The sequence below is a fragment of the Musca vetustissima genome, unplaced genomic scaffold, assembly GCF_032173495.1.
Source record: "Musca vetustissima isolate MV318-11 ecotype Yass unplaced genomic scaffold, APGP_CSIRO_Mvet_v1 utg154858, whole genome shotgun sequence".
NCBI classification, from domain to species: domain Eukaryota; kingdom Metazoa; phylum Arthropoda; class Insecta; order Diptera; family Muscidae; genus Musca; species Musca vetustissima.
In genome coordinates, this window is record NW_026883459.1 from 1 (window position 1) to 16,530 (window position 16,530).

Sequence of the window (16,530 nt, forward strand, 5' to 3'; positions counted from 1 at the left end):
AAAGTCGGACGAAAATATATATTGGAGATACATCTAAATCTGAACCGATTTTCACGAATCTTAACACACATCATTCTAAATTTAATTCAATACACTATGTGCTTTGCCAGATTTCATCCAAATCGGATCATAAATGCGACCTGTGCTTTGCTTACAATTTAACATTAACGACTCAGAAAGTAATCCTATGCATACTCTCAAAAGGAACCATGGGTCTATCTCGATTAATTTTGCTGTTATAAACATATGCACTAAGATATAGTAAATATATGGTCGGCCCGAAGAGGATCGGGCCAAAGAATAAGCATGCCTGTTTTGATAAAGATTGGTCAATATTTAGCGGGTCAAATGGACCTTTACTTTTTACCCCTGAAGGACATAGATACGAGAAGTTGGTAGTATATACAATAGGAGTGGCTGACCTTTAAAATGATACCAATTATATTGTCGTATGTACTCGGTTGTGGGAGTTACACGTAAATATTTACAGGTGCTTACGTATTCAAATATTATATAGAAGTTCATTACCACACTAGAGGGCGGAAATATAGCGCTGATCGTTTTTCCATGAGGATCCAGGTATGGTCAATGACAACGCCTATAAATTTCAGTGATGATCAGATAATACTATTGGGATGAAGTGGACGCAAAACTTAATTTTTTGTGTTCGAGTCGATCTATAGGCCACAACTAAAAGTCGAACATCACAACACAACCCATGGTGAAGGGAATGTGAACAAGTAATTAGAAGGGTTGTATTGAATATTAGTAATATTTATTTGTGTATATATTTGTTAACCTCTAGTCGGTCAAACATTGACCAGATTTTCATTCTGCGCCAAAACCACGAAAAACACATCGACACATACCACCTATTCGTCGACTATAAAGCCGCATTCGACAACCCTATCCGTTCAGAGGTGTTCAAAGCCATCTATGCGTTTGGCATTTCTGCAAAATTAATTCGACTATGCAAGATAACTTTAACTGGCACGAGATCAGCAGTTAAAGCCGGAAAGGACGAACGAGGATTCAGACAAGGTGACAGTTTGTCGTGTGACCTTTTCAACATCCTGCTAGAATAGGTCATACGAGATGCAAAGGTGAACAGAAATGGCATTCTGTACACCAAACAACACATGTTACTCGTAAACGCTGATGACATCAAAATAATGGGTCGAACATTGAGAGCGGTAACAGCCACCTTTGAACAAATTGAGAAGGATTCTGACATCAGTTTTGAAATTCGGAGAAGGATAGTGTTGGCCAACAGATGCTACTATGGTCTGAGTAAGCAACTCAAAAGCAAGGCCACCTCCCGCCAGACTAAACTCACACTCTACAAGACGCTGATACTACCCGTGCTATTATATGGAAATGATGGGTACTTACGCAAGCAGATGTCTCAAAAGATCTATGGGCCGATCTGCGTTGACGGTGAATATCGCAGTCGAATGAAAAAATACCGACGCGTGGAGGGTATATTGATTTTGTCATTCCGTTTGTAACTCATCGAAATATTAATTTCCGACCCTGTAAAGTATATATATTCTTTATCAGGGTAAAATTCTAAGACGATCTAGCTATGTCCGTCCGTCCGTCTGTTGTAATAACGCTATCTTCTGAAGGAATTGAGAGTAGAATAGAGTGCTGAAATTTTGCATTGGTTATTTATATTAAAATAGTTAACTAATTTGTTCAGTGTGTTGGGGTTATCCCCATATAGCTGTATTCCACCATAGAATGGGGGATATTCTGTAGACGACATTTTCAGTTCATACCCTGCATAGTATGGAATTCTAAAAAGATTTAGTAGATTTAGCCATATGTTGTAATCATGTTTCTATCGGAGGATATCGACATAAAAACTAGAACGTGAGGTTGGAACTTTAGCTATATCGGCCCTTAATTAGGCATAATCTCTTATATAATGAAAATACCAAGTATTCGCTAATTCCTACACAATGTTGTAAAAATTGTTCCCGCTTTAGTATGCGTCATATAAATCTATTGGTAGAATTGTAGTTTTATGTATGTTCCCTATATTTTCATTTTCAGTATTTCTATGGTGGAGGGTATCCAAAGTTCGGCCCGGCCGAACTTGCCTGGCTTATGAAACGAAAGTTATGTCACAAGTCAGCTAAGTAAGTAAGTAAGATAGTCGGTCAAGAGGTTGCAAAAACCGCGAAATATTGTCCAAGCCCAGAATATAGAACCACAGATTGTTAGATTTTCGGGGAAGTTGTGTAGGGTATCATATAGTCGGCCCCGTCCAACTATACTGCTCCGCTCACTGTTTTTTTAATAGTGTTCGGCTGAACGATGCGGCTAGAACCTTCAAAAGTCTTATACTGTGACGATATATTTCTTTTTTTCGAAATATGCTTAATATTTTTATCCAAATATTTCGAGCTCTATCTTAATTTCAAAAGACAATTTCGACTAGCACTATAGCGACATACTATTGTGACAAAAAGAGAGGTATGATATTTACATATGTAATGAGGTGAGAAGGGAGTTTAGCTTGACCCGCAATTTAATAGAAGAAAAACTTAAACAACAAAATGTGGTGTAACATAATTTAATAGGCAATGGAAACAGGGCATACTTAATTATTTTTTTTCATACCAGGTGTAGCGGTAATAAAATGGCAATATGTAAACAAAAAATAAACAACAACTGTTCAAATTTATAAATTGTCCCTTTTGAAACGCATTTTTTTGAAGGGAGCCAACACAACCTTTGCCTTTGACAATACCTTATTTTCGTCACAACGCTGTTTCACGCCAATTAACATTTCCAAAACGGATACGAATATGCCAAATACACAGCCCACAATTGTTACCAAGAAAACACCACCCAAATTGCTAAATTCCAAGGCCACAGCTCCGCTTTCCGATGTACCAGCCTTAGATTTAAAAATTTGGTTATTGTTTTTGTTGTTTGCATTCAACAGAAATGAAATGGAAGAGTTTTCTGTCCAAACTCAGATTAAAACAATGTTTTTTCCCATTATTTTTCGAAAACACAGAAACTTTTCGAGTTTTCTTTTAATATTCCAGGTTTTAAGTTTGTGGAAAAAAAATGGAAGAAGAAAGAAAACACACACACAAAGACAGACAGAAGAAGAACGCTTAATTAACTGGAGGAAGTTCGATACTTACCGCACAAGCACCACCGCCACGTTTCTCTTTCCACCATTTTGTTTTCATTTTGGCCAATACGCCTTGTTCCTGCAGCTCCAAAACCGCTTGACTGAGAATGTTACGATAGGGCCAATCTATTGAAAGGGGAATACAAGACAAAGTATGGGCCATTAATGCTTTTGTATCTAAAGTGGATTTGAAGGATTACATTTCGATTTAAAGAGTTCTGTGAATATATGTAATACATTGAAATAAAGAGAGAAAGAGATAAGAACTTATTCTGGGAATTGGTTAATGTAATCTAAATTTTATTGGATAACATTCTGTATGGATGACAATAGTCATTTAATACATCAGAATTATTATTGTATAAGTTTTGGAAACTAAAAAAGTGAAACTTAAAAAGATCAGCATGAATCCTTAAGATTTTTGTATTCAAAATAATTTCAGTGTGAGTGATTCTCTCCTTTCTTTTAATTGTTATCGATTTTAAAATTTTTTTCTGTCTTTAAATTAGTCCTTAATTTAAGATTTTTTAGCATTGTGTCATGCATTCTGTTCGTTGCAATTTTTATGCAATAATCAACAGTATTTCATCATAACAGAGACTACATTAGTATTCCGACTGTTTTTACACAAAACCCCCCACATGTGAATCTCTCACACAAATTGATACCCTTACTGGTGAACAAGCACCATCGATTCAATGAATCCTTCTTATATGCTGTAATTAAAATTCACCTAACAAGGCTCATAACTATTCATTTTAAACAATTGTAGGGTGAGGGTTCGTATTAACACTTTCAAAGCCTAGTAGAAAATTTTCAATGGAACTCAAAATATTAGGACGAATTTGTTTAAGGTGAACAATTGTAATTATTGAAGAAAAATATAATTTCAATCTGACACTCATAGGTCTTATTTTTTTCTATAGAAAACAAACATTGGGAGTTGAGTGCACCACATCGAATGAACACATATATGGGTTCAAAATCTGAACCGATTTTAACGAAGGCGAATATTAATAATTTTTGGGAGGGAGATTTGCTCTATAGAAAAAATAAAAATTTGAATTATTTTTTATTTTGGTCGGGACCAAATTTTGATTGCCTTCACATAAAAATCGAATTTCAAGATAGTTAAAAATTATCGGAAATTAAAAACGAAAATGACAACTGACCTTTATATAGGTGCAATGTGGAAACATAGAACTATATTGATCGGTGAAGTAGTCGTCTATCCAACAAGGTCACGGACTGTCAAATTACATTCTCTTTGTAATGATAAAATATATTCTCTTCGGTTGGAAAGTGGGCATAGGATCATTAAAGGTACCTGGATATTTATACCCTTCACCACACTGTGGTACAGGGTATTATGTCTTTGTGCATATGTTTGTAACAGGCAAAAGGAAAGGAGATAGACACATGGTTCCTTTTGAGAATATGCATAGAATCACTTTCTAAGTCGAGTTATGCATGACCGTCCGTCCGTCTGTACATGTTAAATTGTGAACAAAGTACAGGTCGCATTTATTATTCGAATTGGATGAAATTTGGCACAGCTCATTCATTTGGCCCAAGGACGAACCCCATTGAAATTGGGAAAAATCGGTTCAGATTTAGATATAGCTCCCATATATATATTCGACCGATTCAAGTAAATGGTGTACCAAAGTCCCTAAATATCGACTTGCACGAAATTTGGTACAGCATACTAAATTAAGCCTTGAATGATGTGTGCTAAGTTTCGTGAAAATCGGTCCAGATTTAGATCTAGCTCCCATATATATTTTCGTCCCATTTAAGGCAAATGTTGCAGCAAAGTCCCTAAATATCTTTCGATTTGCACGAAATTTGGTATAGCTCACTGAAATAAGCCTAGAATAATGTGTGCTAAGTGTCCCGAAAATCGGTTCACATTTAGATATAGCTCCCATTTATACTTTCGTCCGATTTAAGGTAAATTGTGCACTAGAGTCCCTTTATATCTTTCGATTTGCTAGAAATTTGGCATATCGTACTGAATTGAGTGTAGAATAATGTCTGCTAAGTTTCGTAAAAAATCGGTTGAGATTTAGATATAGCTCCCATATATATATATATATATTTTCGTCCGATTTAATAGAAATGGTGCACTAAAGACCCTATATATCTTGCGATTTGCACAGCGTACTGAATTAAGCCTAGAATAATGTGTGCGAAGTTTAGTGAAAATCGGTTCAGATTTAGATATAGCTCCCATAGACATTTTCGTCCGATTTAATGTAAATGGTGCACCCAAAACCCTATATATCTTTCGATTTGCACGAAATTTGGCACAGCGTTCTGAATTGGATCTGGAGTCATGTCTGCCAAGTTTCGTGGAAATCGATTCAGATTTGGATATAGCTCATATACATATTCTTGTCCGATTTTGTGTAAAAGGTGTACCAAAGCCTCTACATTTCCTTCGGTTTGCACGAAATTTTTATTGCGTACTGAATTAAGTCTATAATGGTGTGTGTTAAATTGGTTAAGATTTAGATATAGCTCCCATATACATTTTCTTCTGATTTAAGGTAAATGTTGTGCAAAAGTCCCTATATACCGTTTGATTTGCACGAAATTTGACATAGAGTACTGTCTTAAGTCTAGAATGATGTGTGTTAATTTTCCTGAAAATGCAGATTTAGATATATCTGTCACATATATATTTTCGACCGATTGTAGGTAAATGGTGCACCAAACACCTGCGAATGACACGAAATTTTACTCAACGTATTCAATTGAGATTAGATTTATTGCGCTTTTTTTGGTACTGGGTGGAGATGCAGACATAGCTTTCATATATATTTCGAACGGGTGTCTGATATTATCGAATAGTGTGTATGAAGTGTGCTATAAATTGATTTACCCAAATTTGATATTTAGCATAGGTTGCAGAAAAGCATGTATATGGATTGATGTTAGTCGGTTCATTTATTGATAAAACATGAATTGCTGTTCATTAGTCTCGCTAAAACTCGAGAACGGCTGAACGGATTTTTCTTATCATAGTCATAAAATGTTCGTGGAGCTTCAGGGAAGGTTTAAAGGTGAGATCGAAAAGATCGAATAAATGCCGGGAAATCTCTAAAAAGCTGACTTTTATATTTCCCATACAAATGTTTTCTAAATAAAATGTAGATTCATACATTCAATTTGCTTTTTTTGTCAGAAGTTTTTTTTTAAGTTTGATAAATTTAAAATTTTTTCACAAATTAAGTTTCTGAAAGGATTAAATTTCGATTACCGATACGTGCGCGAGAACTTTTTTTACTTTTGTGATCCTTTGAGATAGTGACCCTGTCATAGTTACACTATTGTTCGGCATCTTAACGTCATTAATTAATAACGTTAAGATGCCGAGGAGAAGACGACCTGAATTAGTTCGTCCATAGAATGCAAGTACATTTTGGGACTAATGCAAGGATGGAAAATCAGAAGAGATTCTGAATCGAGTTCGTGTCCATTATGGGAATTCTGATTCTAAGATCCATGCCCTTGATTAATTTGTTTGAAAATAATAATAATAGGAATATGTTGTTCCTTAAAGTTCCTGAAATTTTGCTATGCCACGGGAAATATCAAATCAGGCGGTTATATGCCTAATCGTTGCTTAATATATTTTAAACACCTCGCATATATCCGACACTAAAAATGTTTATCACAGTATAATATACGAGATATCTTCTTTGCAAAAATCTATCATTAAGCTCAGCTGGAAAAAGAACAACAAACAAAAAACCAGCAATTTTATATAAATTAGCGATGACGTAGCGACTTGAAGGTTATACGAAAACCTCCGTAAGATGCTACCCCTTCGTATTGAACATGCTAACTACCAATAACACTCAATTTGTAAAAAGGGAGTACGAAATTCAACATACCGAAAATTGAACTGGAAATAATTATGGCGTTTTTTAACGTTAAGCTGTAGTGCAAAATTCCTGGAATGATGTTTTTTATTCACAGGGATTCATTATGCCTAATTATAGGAAATTCGGTCAATGTATTTATAATACTTTATAATAAATGCTATAAAGATGCTATATCAAAACTCGGACCTAAGTAGATACTTTGTCGCAAAAATGTGTCTCCCCCCAATATCCTGGAATGAACTATTTTAACTACAAGAATGGGAATGGAGACATATTAATTATTGGTAGGAAGATTTTACAGAACATGAGAAATTACGGGGGATACCATTATATGGGTGGAACCCACTAACTTTGACCAATATTGATAATTCTTTGTAAGGAGATTTTATAATGTGGAGTTCCATTATGTAGTGCGATTTTCTGTTCAATAAGTATCCCCTATATTAAACTAAAAGCAATTCTGTTGAAAACCGTGCCTAAGATCTTCAAAATACCGAATGTCTAGGGCTACCATTATATGGGCGGTACACCGAAACATGGGCCAATATTGATAATATTTGGTACGGACACTTTCTGCGCAATTTCAATGTATGTGCAAATTTCAGAGCACTATCTTAAAGATAATTTAATATTGGGCTATCGTTATGTGAATTATACATCAACAATATTCCTATGTAAGACAACGTTTGCCGGGCCAGCTATGTTGAATGTTGAAATGTTTGTGGAGCTCCAGGGAAGGTTTAAAAGATGAGAAAAAGTCAAAAACCGCGAAAAATTTGCAAAAAGTATTTTGCAACATATTGGCATTTTCACGAATTTAGTATCGAACTATTTGAATTGCACCACGTCGTAGTTTTGTTTTTAGATATTTTTGGCGAAAATCGGTAGCGTATCATTCCTTTAAGCCTACATTTGTCAATTATTGAAAATGTTCTAAATATTTATTTTTTTCAATTGGATTGACATTGTTTTAAACATTTTTTGGAGAATACAACAAATTATTGAGAAGTATATCATATCACACTCAGGTTGGAAATCGGGAATAAGAACTTCAACATACCGAAAATAATTATGACGTATTTCTAAAACGTTAATCTATAGTCCACAATATCTGGAATACGTGCAAATTTCAGAGCAATATCTTAAATCGTGGAGTGTAGCTTAATATTGGGCTATCTTGAATTATATTTGTGAATTATACATCAACAATAATGCTATGCAAGACAAAGTTTGCCGGGCCCGCTAGTTTATTTATAAAGATAAAATCAAAACAATTGTTTCTAATGGAATTAAAAAAAATGAGAATACCCATATGTAGAATATACCAAAGTGGTGAAGGGTATCATATAGTCGGCCCAGCCCGACTTTACTACTTTCCTTACTGGTTTTTATTCGACTAGCTGAGTCGATCTAGACATGTGTGTCGTCCGTAAAAACGATACAGGCCATGGTTGTCGACAAATCTTCAGGAATAGATGGGTTCTGGCCAACGAAGACCCCTATTGTTTTTCGAAAAGATCGGTTAATATTAGGTTGAGGGAAAAGAAGTCCATTACTTTTATAAAATCTATAGGACTTTACTTAACATACTTCGTAATGTCCGAGTTGGGCAAATATACACCGTTTTGTAATATGATTTGTTGCCATTTTAAAGGTATTCCTGCTTTTAAAGGTATTCCTGCTATTTTGCAAAAAACCCTAGTAGTCGATTTTCACAACCCAGTCCGGACTGTATGGCGGATGCATTAAAACTTCCCAACCAAGCTCCCGATGGTTCTAGCGAGTCACTGTAAATGTGCGTTGTCCTGATGGAATACGACACCTCTCTTGTTGGCTTCACCGCTCTTTGACTACGATCGTTTTCGCACAGGGTTATCGTATGTGATCCATTTCTCATCTCCAGTCACCATCCGTTTAAGAAATGGGTCTATTCCATTTCGTTTGGCCAAGGCTTCGCAGATGGAAATTCATCCATTCTATTTTTTTTCTGTTAATTGGTGTGACACCAAACATCGAGCTTCTTTTTGACTAAAGCTTTGTATAAATGGTTCAAAACAGTTTTAGGGTAGATTTTTAGCTCCTGGGCGATGTTACGACTGCTAATGGATTTATTTTTCCCCAACCTAATATATGGGAGCTATATCTATATCTGATACGATTTCAATGAAATTTAACACACTTACACTCAATTCCACATGTTATGTCAAAATTCATATCAGTAGGAAAAAGCTTGGGAGTTTGGACAAAAATATATCAATCGACTTGGAAAGTGATTATATGCATATTACCTAAAGTTAACATGGCTCTATGTCGTTTGCTTCCCTGTCACATACATAAGCAAAACAACTTAATACCCTGGGAAGGGTATAAAAAGGGGCTACATTTGTACTACTTCGATTATTTTAGCAAAAGAATTCAAAATATAAATAATTCATAATTCCTAAAAAACACCGAAATTTGGTACAACCAATATATGGAGGCTGGTTTAAAATGTGTATCTAATCTGCAAAATAAATAAAGATATTTAAACGGTGGTTTTATGATAAAAAATTCTATACTTTGATAAATACAGATAATAATTTCAGAAGTTTCTCTAAAAAATGGTGAGCATGAAAAATGTATTGGTGTTCAAAGGATTAAAATCCCACCACAACCAAACTGCACATAGTAACCACCATCCACAAATTGTTAAACTTACTTTTACGCATTGCAATGCCATATCCTTTTTCATCCAATAACGAACCGACCTGCGTTAAACTGCAACGTCGCTCCGTAATATATTCAATGGTCGTCGATTCCATTAGAAAGGCATAGTTCTCTTTCTCGACACGTTCAACACCTTCGGCATTTGTTGATGTCATATATTCCGGATGGCTTGTCATAAATTCATTCATTTTCTGGTATGTAGGATATTTGGCGTCCTTGGTGGTGATAAAGACAAAATTAAATGGATTTCAATTAAAACTGTGTTGCACACGAGATGCAACTTGAGATAGATTGTCGCCACAAACCTTAAAAAATGTCGATGTACTTCCACCATGTTTGGCGCCGTAATTGACACCACCTTTGTTTGCCGCCAAATCTTCAACATTTTCAATGGGTGTACTTAGGGATTCGATGGTTAAGAAAGCGGCCAAATTGGCGGTGTATGATGAGACCAATATAAGGGTGAAGAAGGACCAAAAAGAGGCAACTGCTCTTGTCGAAAAGCCTCTGCAACAACAAAAAATATAATTAGTACATCCTAGTTCATTATCTCGATCTCTGCTTTTTAACTGTTTGGTTAAGTAGAAATAAATAATTTATTTTCTATTTTATAAAAAAATAATATACCCTCCACCCCAATGTATGCATGTATTCCTATGCCATTCAACTTACTTCGCTGCTAATTCTGAGCCTTGCTGCAGCAGGGTCCCCATGGCATACCAAAAGCAATTAATAAAAGTAAATTGGTTCTCCAGTTCGGTAGGCTCCTCAACACAAGGATACGGATTATCCCATTCAGGTGGTGAGATGCGACCCAGCACAAACATGCTCAGTGCCACCATCACGTATGCAATGCCCAGCCAAAGCCAGACATCACCCGAAAACGGTGACATGAATGAGAATAGTTTTGGGGGCTCCTTCATTGGTTTGCGAAATAAGATTGCAATGCCTGCGGAGGAGAAATGAAAGACGAATAAAGAGAAGATAAAGCATAAAAATGAAAGCCACAAATATAAAAGCACGAAATAGAAGACACATATTTTGAAGTAAAAATAAATTGGTTACTTTTCTAAACGAGAATGCATTCAAGGACATTTGTGGCAGGACTTGAGGCATAGTCTTCTAATGTCAATGCTGCCACACTTAAATACAATTCATTGCTGCTGCTGTTGTTGTTGTTTTTGTTGTAGCTGTTGTGACTGGATTGTCCTTGCATAATGCAGGCTGTTGTTATGCTTTCTCATTTAGCAATGATACTATGGTTGGTTTGCTCTGGGTGTTATTGCCACCATCATCATCATCATTAGAGGAAATATAGTGTATATATATGTGAGTGTGTGTGTGCATGGATTTCAACATGAGCTTCATTCATTTGAATATTTAGGGAGGCTTGGAATAAATTGCCACCATACTATTCCTAGTTGGGTGCTTGAACATTTTACAGTTATTAATGATATGTACACTGACAGATTCGTTTTTTTCTGTTTTGTTTTATTTGCATTTTGGGACAATACACAAAAAAGACAAAGTGTGAAATCTATATAAATATTTGCTAAGAGACAATATATACGTATATTTATGTAAATACATCATCCGGAATAAAAGAAAATATGTTTTTTTATTTACGTGATGTGGAACTAACATGAAATGTGAAATAGGAAATTTTATAGAAACAAGTCAACAAGTCGTTATGTTAGGCCCAGCCGAACTTCTAAACCTCTTCATCATATCTTTGCCAAACTATAGAAAGTAGTACAGTCGGACTGGGCCGACTATATGATTCCATTCACCGCTTTGAGTATATTCTACATATGTATTCTAACAGATGTTGCCTTATCGAACATCAATCCGTACAAATTCCATTCTGCAATCTCTGCAACATTTTATTTCATTCGGACAGATTTAGAGTCGTTTGCATACAATGGGGCAAATTTATGTAAATCGATTTAAAGAAATCTGATAATCGATATTTGGTATGCCGCACTGTTAAAAATTTTATCTCAATCAGACACCCGTTGGAAATATATATGAAAGCTATGTCTGTATCTACACCAATTTCAACAAAACTTAATAACGTCATTCAAGTCTCAATTTGATACGTTGTGCAAAGTTTCGTGTCAATTGGACTAACATTAGGAGTTTTGTGTACCATTTACCTAAAAACGGACGAATATATAGATGGGACATGTATCTACATCTGAAGTGATTTCAACGAAACTTGCGAGAGATTGTACAAAATTGTGAGCCAATCGGACAAACTTTGGGTCTTTAGTGTACCAGTGCACTTAAAATCGGACCAAAGTATATATTTGGAAGCTATATCTAAATATGAATAGATTTTCAAGAAGCTTAACACATGTCATTATAGACTTAATTCAATATGCAAAGCACATTTCGTGCAAATCCAAAGAAATATAGAGACCTTGGTGCATCATTTACATGAAATCGGAGGAAAATATATATGGGAGCGATATCTAAATTTGAACCGATTTTCACGAATCCCAACAGACATCATTCTAGACTCAGTTCAGTGCGCAATGCTAAATTTCGTGTAATTCGAAACATATACAGGGTTTTTGTGTACGATTTACTTAAAATCGGGCAAAAATATATATGGGAGCTATATCTAAATCTGAACCGGTTTTACGAAACTTAGCGCACGTCATTCCAGACTCAATTCAGCATTATAGGGGCTTCGGTGCACCATTTACAAAAACTCGGACGAAAATATATATGGGAGCTACATCTAAATCTGAACCGATTTTCACTAATTTCAGTGGAGTTTAACCTTGGGGCAAATAAATGATCTGTTCCAAATTCCATCTCATTCGGATAACAAATGTGACCTGCACTTTGTTTACAATTTAACATGGACATACGGACTCACTCAGAAAGTGATTCTATGCCTGTTTTCCAAAGGGAACCATGGACCTATCTCGTTTCCTTTTGCCTGTTACAAGCATATACACCAAAATATAATACCCTGTACCACAGTGTGGTATATTTTGGGAATATGAATAGAATCATTTTCAGAGTCGATTTATGCATGTCCGCATTTACGATCCGAATTGGAAGAATTTTGGTACAGCTCAATCGGTTCAGATTTAGATGTAGCTCCCATATATATTTTCGTTCGATTTCCACAAAATTTGGCACAGCGTACTGAATTAAGCCTAGAATGATGTGTATGAAGTTTCATGAAAATCGGTTCCGATTTACTTACTTACTTAGCTGACTCTTGACAGAACATTTGTTCCATACGCCGAGCATGAAAGCGATTTCCAGGCGTCGGTCTTTTGCGCAGTTCTTCCAATTTGAAATATCATGTTCGGCAGTGTTGTCTTCCACTTGTTCTTTCCATCCAAATTGTGGCCTTTCCTTCTATGTGAACCATCAGGTGGTTTGGTTTTATATGCCTTTTGAGCTGGGGCATCTCCATCCATTTTCACAACATGGTCTAGCTAACGTAGTCGCTGCAGATTGTAAAGCTCTTGGTTCTTTCGACACCACAAGAGCTGCCTCATCTGTTTGTGCAAGTACCCATGCTTCAGATCCATTTAACAGCACGGGTAGTATCAGCGTCTTGTAAAATGTAAGTTAGGTCTGGCGGGAGGTGGCATTGTTCCTAGATTGCTCACCTCAGCATCTGTTGGCCAACACTATTCTTCTCCGAATTTCAAACTTGATGCTATTAGTTTTATTTATGGCATTATAAAGGTATATAAAATATTTTTGACTACTTCGAAGCTGTAGTTCCCAAGTTCCATAGTTGGTTTGATTCTACTGGACGTCACGCGTTCGGTGTTGAAGGCTTGCGAGAGTTCTTTTTCGACTTTAACTGTTGACCTTGTGCCAGGTAAAGTTATCCTACATAGCCGTATTAATTTCGCAGGAATGCCAAACGCAGTCATGGTCTTAAACACCTCTGAACGGATAGGGCGGCTTTATAGTCGACGAATAATTGAAATGTGTTGATGTGTTTCTCGTGGGTCTTTTCCAGGATTTGGCGCAAAGTGAAAATCTGGACAATGGTGGATTTCCCAGGCCTGAAGCATCTTTGATATGGTCCAATAAAGTCCTTGACCATTGGCTTCAGTCATTCACACAGCGCGCTGGATAGTACTTTATATTCGACGAAACTACACTAATTCGATGGAAAGGAGACTGTACATATAAGAGACATAGCATCTTTCGAAGACAATTGAAATGGAATCGGGCGAAATTTTTTACATAGACATTTGAACCAATAAAAATACAAATACTATTCAGAAATCTATAAAAAATTGCATGTCAATCGGGCTCCAAGTTGGGAGCTATGGGAGTTATCTGTAAATCTTCACAAACTGGACTGAATTCGGTACACTGTGCAAAATTTTGTCTCAATCGGACAAATATTGGGAGTTTGGTGCACTGATCGACATTTTATATGGGAGCTATATCTAAATCTTAACCGATTTCAACAATACTTCAAAATTTTGTCTCAATCAGACGATATATCTAAATCTGGACCGATTTCAACAAAACTTCAAAGACTTCAAACTGGAGTGAATTGAGTATGCTGTTCAAAATTTTGTCTTTATTGGTCAAATATTGGGAGTTATATATATGGGAGCTATATCTAAATCCGAACCGATTTCAACAAACTTCACAGACGTCAATCTGGACCTAACTTAGTAAGCTGTGCAAAATTTTGTCAATCGGACAAATATTGGGAGTTTAGTGCACCATTTACCTAAAATCGGACGAAACTATGTATGGGAGATATATGTAAATCTGAACTGATTTCAACAAAACTGCACGGACGTCTAACTGTACTGAATTTAGAGAGTTTGGTGCACCATTTACATTAAAGCGGACGAATATATATATATAAGCTATATCTAAATCTAAACCAATTTTCTCTAATTTCAATAGGATTGGACCAAATATCATCCAAATCTGATAATAAATGCGATTTGTACTTTGTTTCTATTTAACATCAACAGACGGACGGGCGGACATGCATAAATCGACTCAGAAAGTGATTCTATGCATATTCTCAAAAGAACCTTGGATCTATCTCGTTTCCTTTTGCCTGTTACAAACTATGCACAAAGACATAATACCCTGTACCACGTTGCGGTGAAGGGTATAAAAATCATAACAGATTCTTTCAAATGTGAAGGTTTTGATCTCTGTCCGTAATGTATCATGAATTCTTGTCACAAGGTTGTACGATGAATATCGAATACTACCTTGAAGTTTTACACCCCAGAAATGCACATAATTGTTAGAAACCCCAATCAGTATAGCTTAAAAATTAGACGTCAACTATTTCTCACGGTGTATGTCATCCATTCAGTGTTAATTAGAACTGTTGTCACAGAGATTGTTTCAGTAATGAAAGAATACATGCAATGATTTATGTATATAAATAGACATGTAATAATGCCACTAGAGATGTCCATCACTAAAAACGTGTTTATGAAATCAAATATCAAATATTTCACCATGATACACATATAATATATTTTGTGTGTCCTCGTTCACAAGTGGTACAATTTTATGTATCGAGTAAAATCTAGTCAACAATTTCAGAAACCAAATCCTAAAGGAGAATAATCTTTTCATGTTATAACTACATATGTACATACATGACATACCTATCAATTGTCGACATCACTTGCCATTTCTGTGTTATGGTATGAACGACCTAAACTGCTTTTAGGAAATATTATTTGCACATGCTAAGTATATTCTCCCTCCGTAATGATGTTCTTCTTGTGCTTGAACAGCACAACCACCACCAACAACAACAGCACATCACAACAACAATGTTGACAACTGCAAATGCAAGGACAACTAGAATTTCACGAAAAGTCATTAATGAGTTTCCATTTCCATTTTCTTTTTCAAATGCTGACATTACACATTTTCACACTTGCTACAACTTTTGCCATTATTTTTTCACAGCTTGCTTTTCACTCTTTTGTTGTTGTTATTATTGTTGCTGTTGTTTTCCTTTGCTGCAATGTCACGGTTATTATCACTCTAATTGGATGCATTTGTGTGCTTGAGACCGAAAAACCGGAACAAAGAATATCAAATGTCAAGTGGGGAAAAGGCTTTTGCACACTTACCCAAATTCATAAATGGAATTGTAAAATCAACAGCACTTTCACGATCAGAAGTCATGGTTAAATCGGTAATACCCAAATCGGCACGCTGTAAATGAGATATAATAGTAAGTTCATTAATAAATTATTTGAGTGTTAGACGTGGTATAATACGTTTGGTTATTTGGATAAAGTGCTTAGGAGCTATCGTCTGATTGTACACCCATCACAATATATTAATTATTTCAGTCTATTTGAGATATTTCGAAATATTGTTGACATAGAGACTTTTGCCCATTTTAGCTGGTTATTTATTGTTCACGATAGATGGCCCAGATGATTTGAATGAATCAGCAACACGGGTTAGTTTTATTGAAATGCATGTATTTCTTTATTTCCACTGTGTGGCACAACCATATGTTTTAATTCCTAAATAAATTCATAACGTTAGGGATTATAATATATAAAGTTATATTTTATACATACTTTTTGGTTTCAAACCATCTAATTTAATCAGTGTGTTAACTGTTTGACCAACTATTGCAAAAGAAAGATGAGTTTCTTACGCATTAAACTCCTTGCTTCTAACTTCATTTTTTAGTACAAGAAGAACAATGTATAAAAAGGAGTATATGATAATTATCAATAATCGATGTATGTTATCGATATTTCTTATACAGGT

The 16,530-nt window shown here is 35.5% G+C and overlaps 1 protein-coding gene across 1 annotated transcript; it reads right to left on the minus strand.

The window, feature by feature from the left end:
- Window positions 1-2,740: 2,740 nt before the first annotated feature.
- Window positions 2,741-15,974, minus strand: LOC133330331 (glutamate receptor ionotropic, kainate 2-like; the record flags this gene model as incomplete). Its single annotated transcript, XM_061538788.1, has 6 exons — window positions 15,873-15,974; window positions 10,426-10,702; window positions 10,059-10,260; window positions 9,746-9,968; window positions 3,165-3,280; window positions 2,741-2,908 (listed from the first exon to the last, which is right to left on the minus strand). Coding segments are annotated over exons 1-6 (1,041 nt in total), but the record flags the coding sequence as incomplete, so codon positions are not given.
- Between the last annotated feature and the right edge of the window lie 556 nt (window positions 15,975-16,530).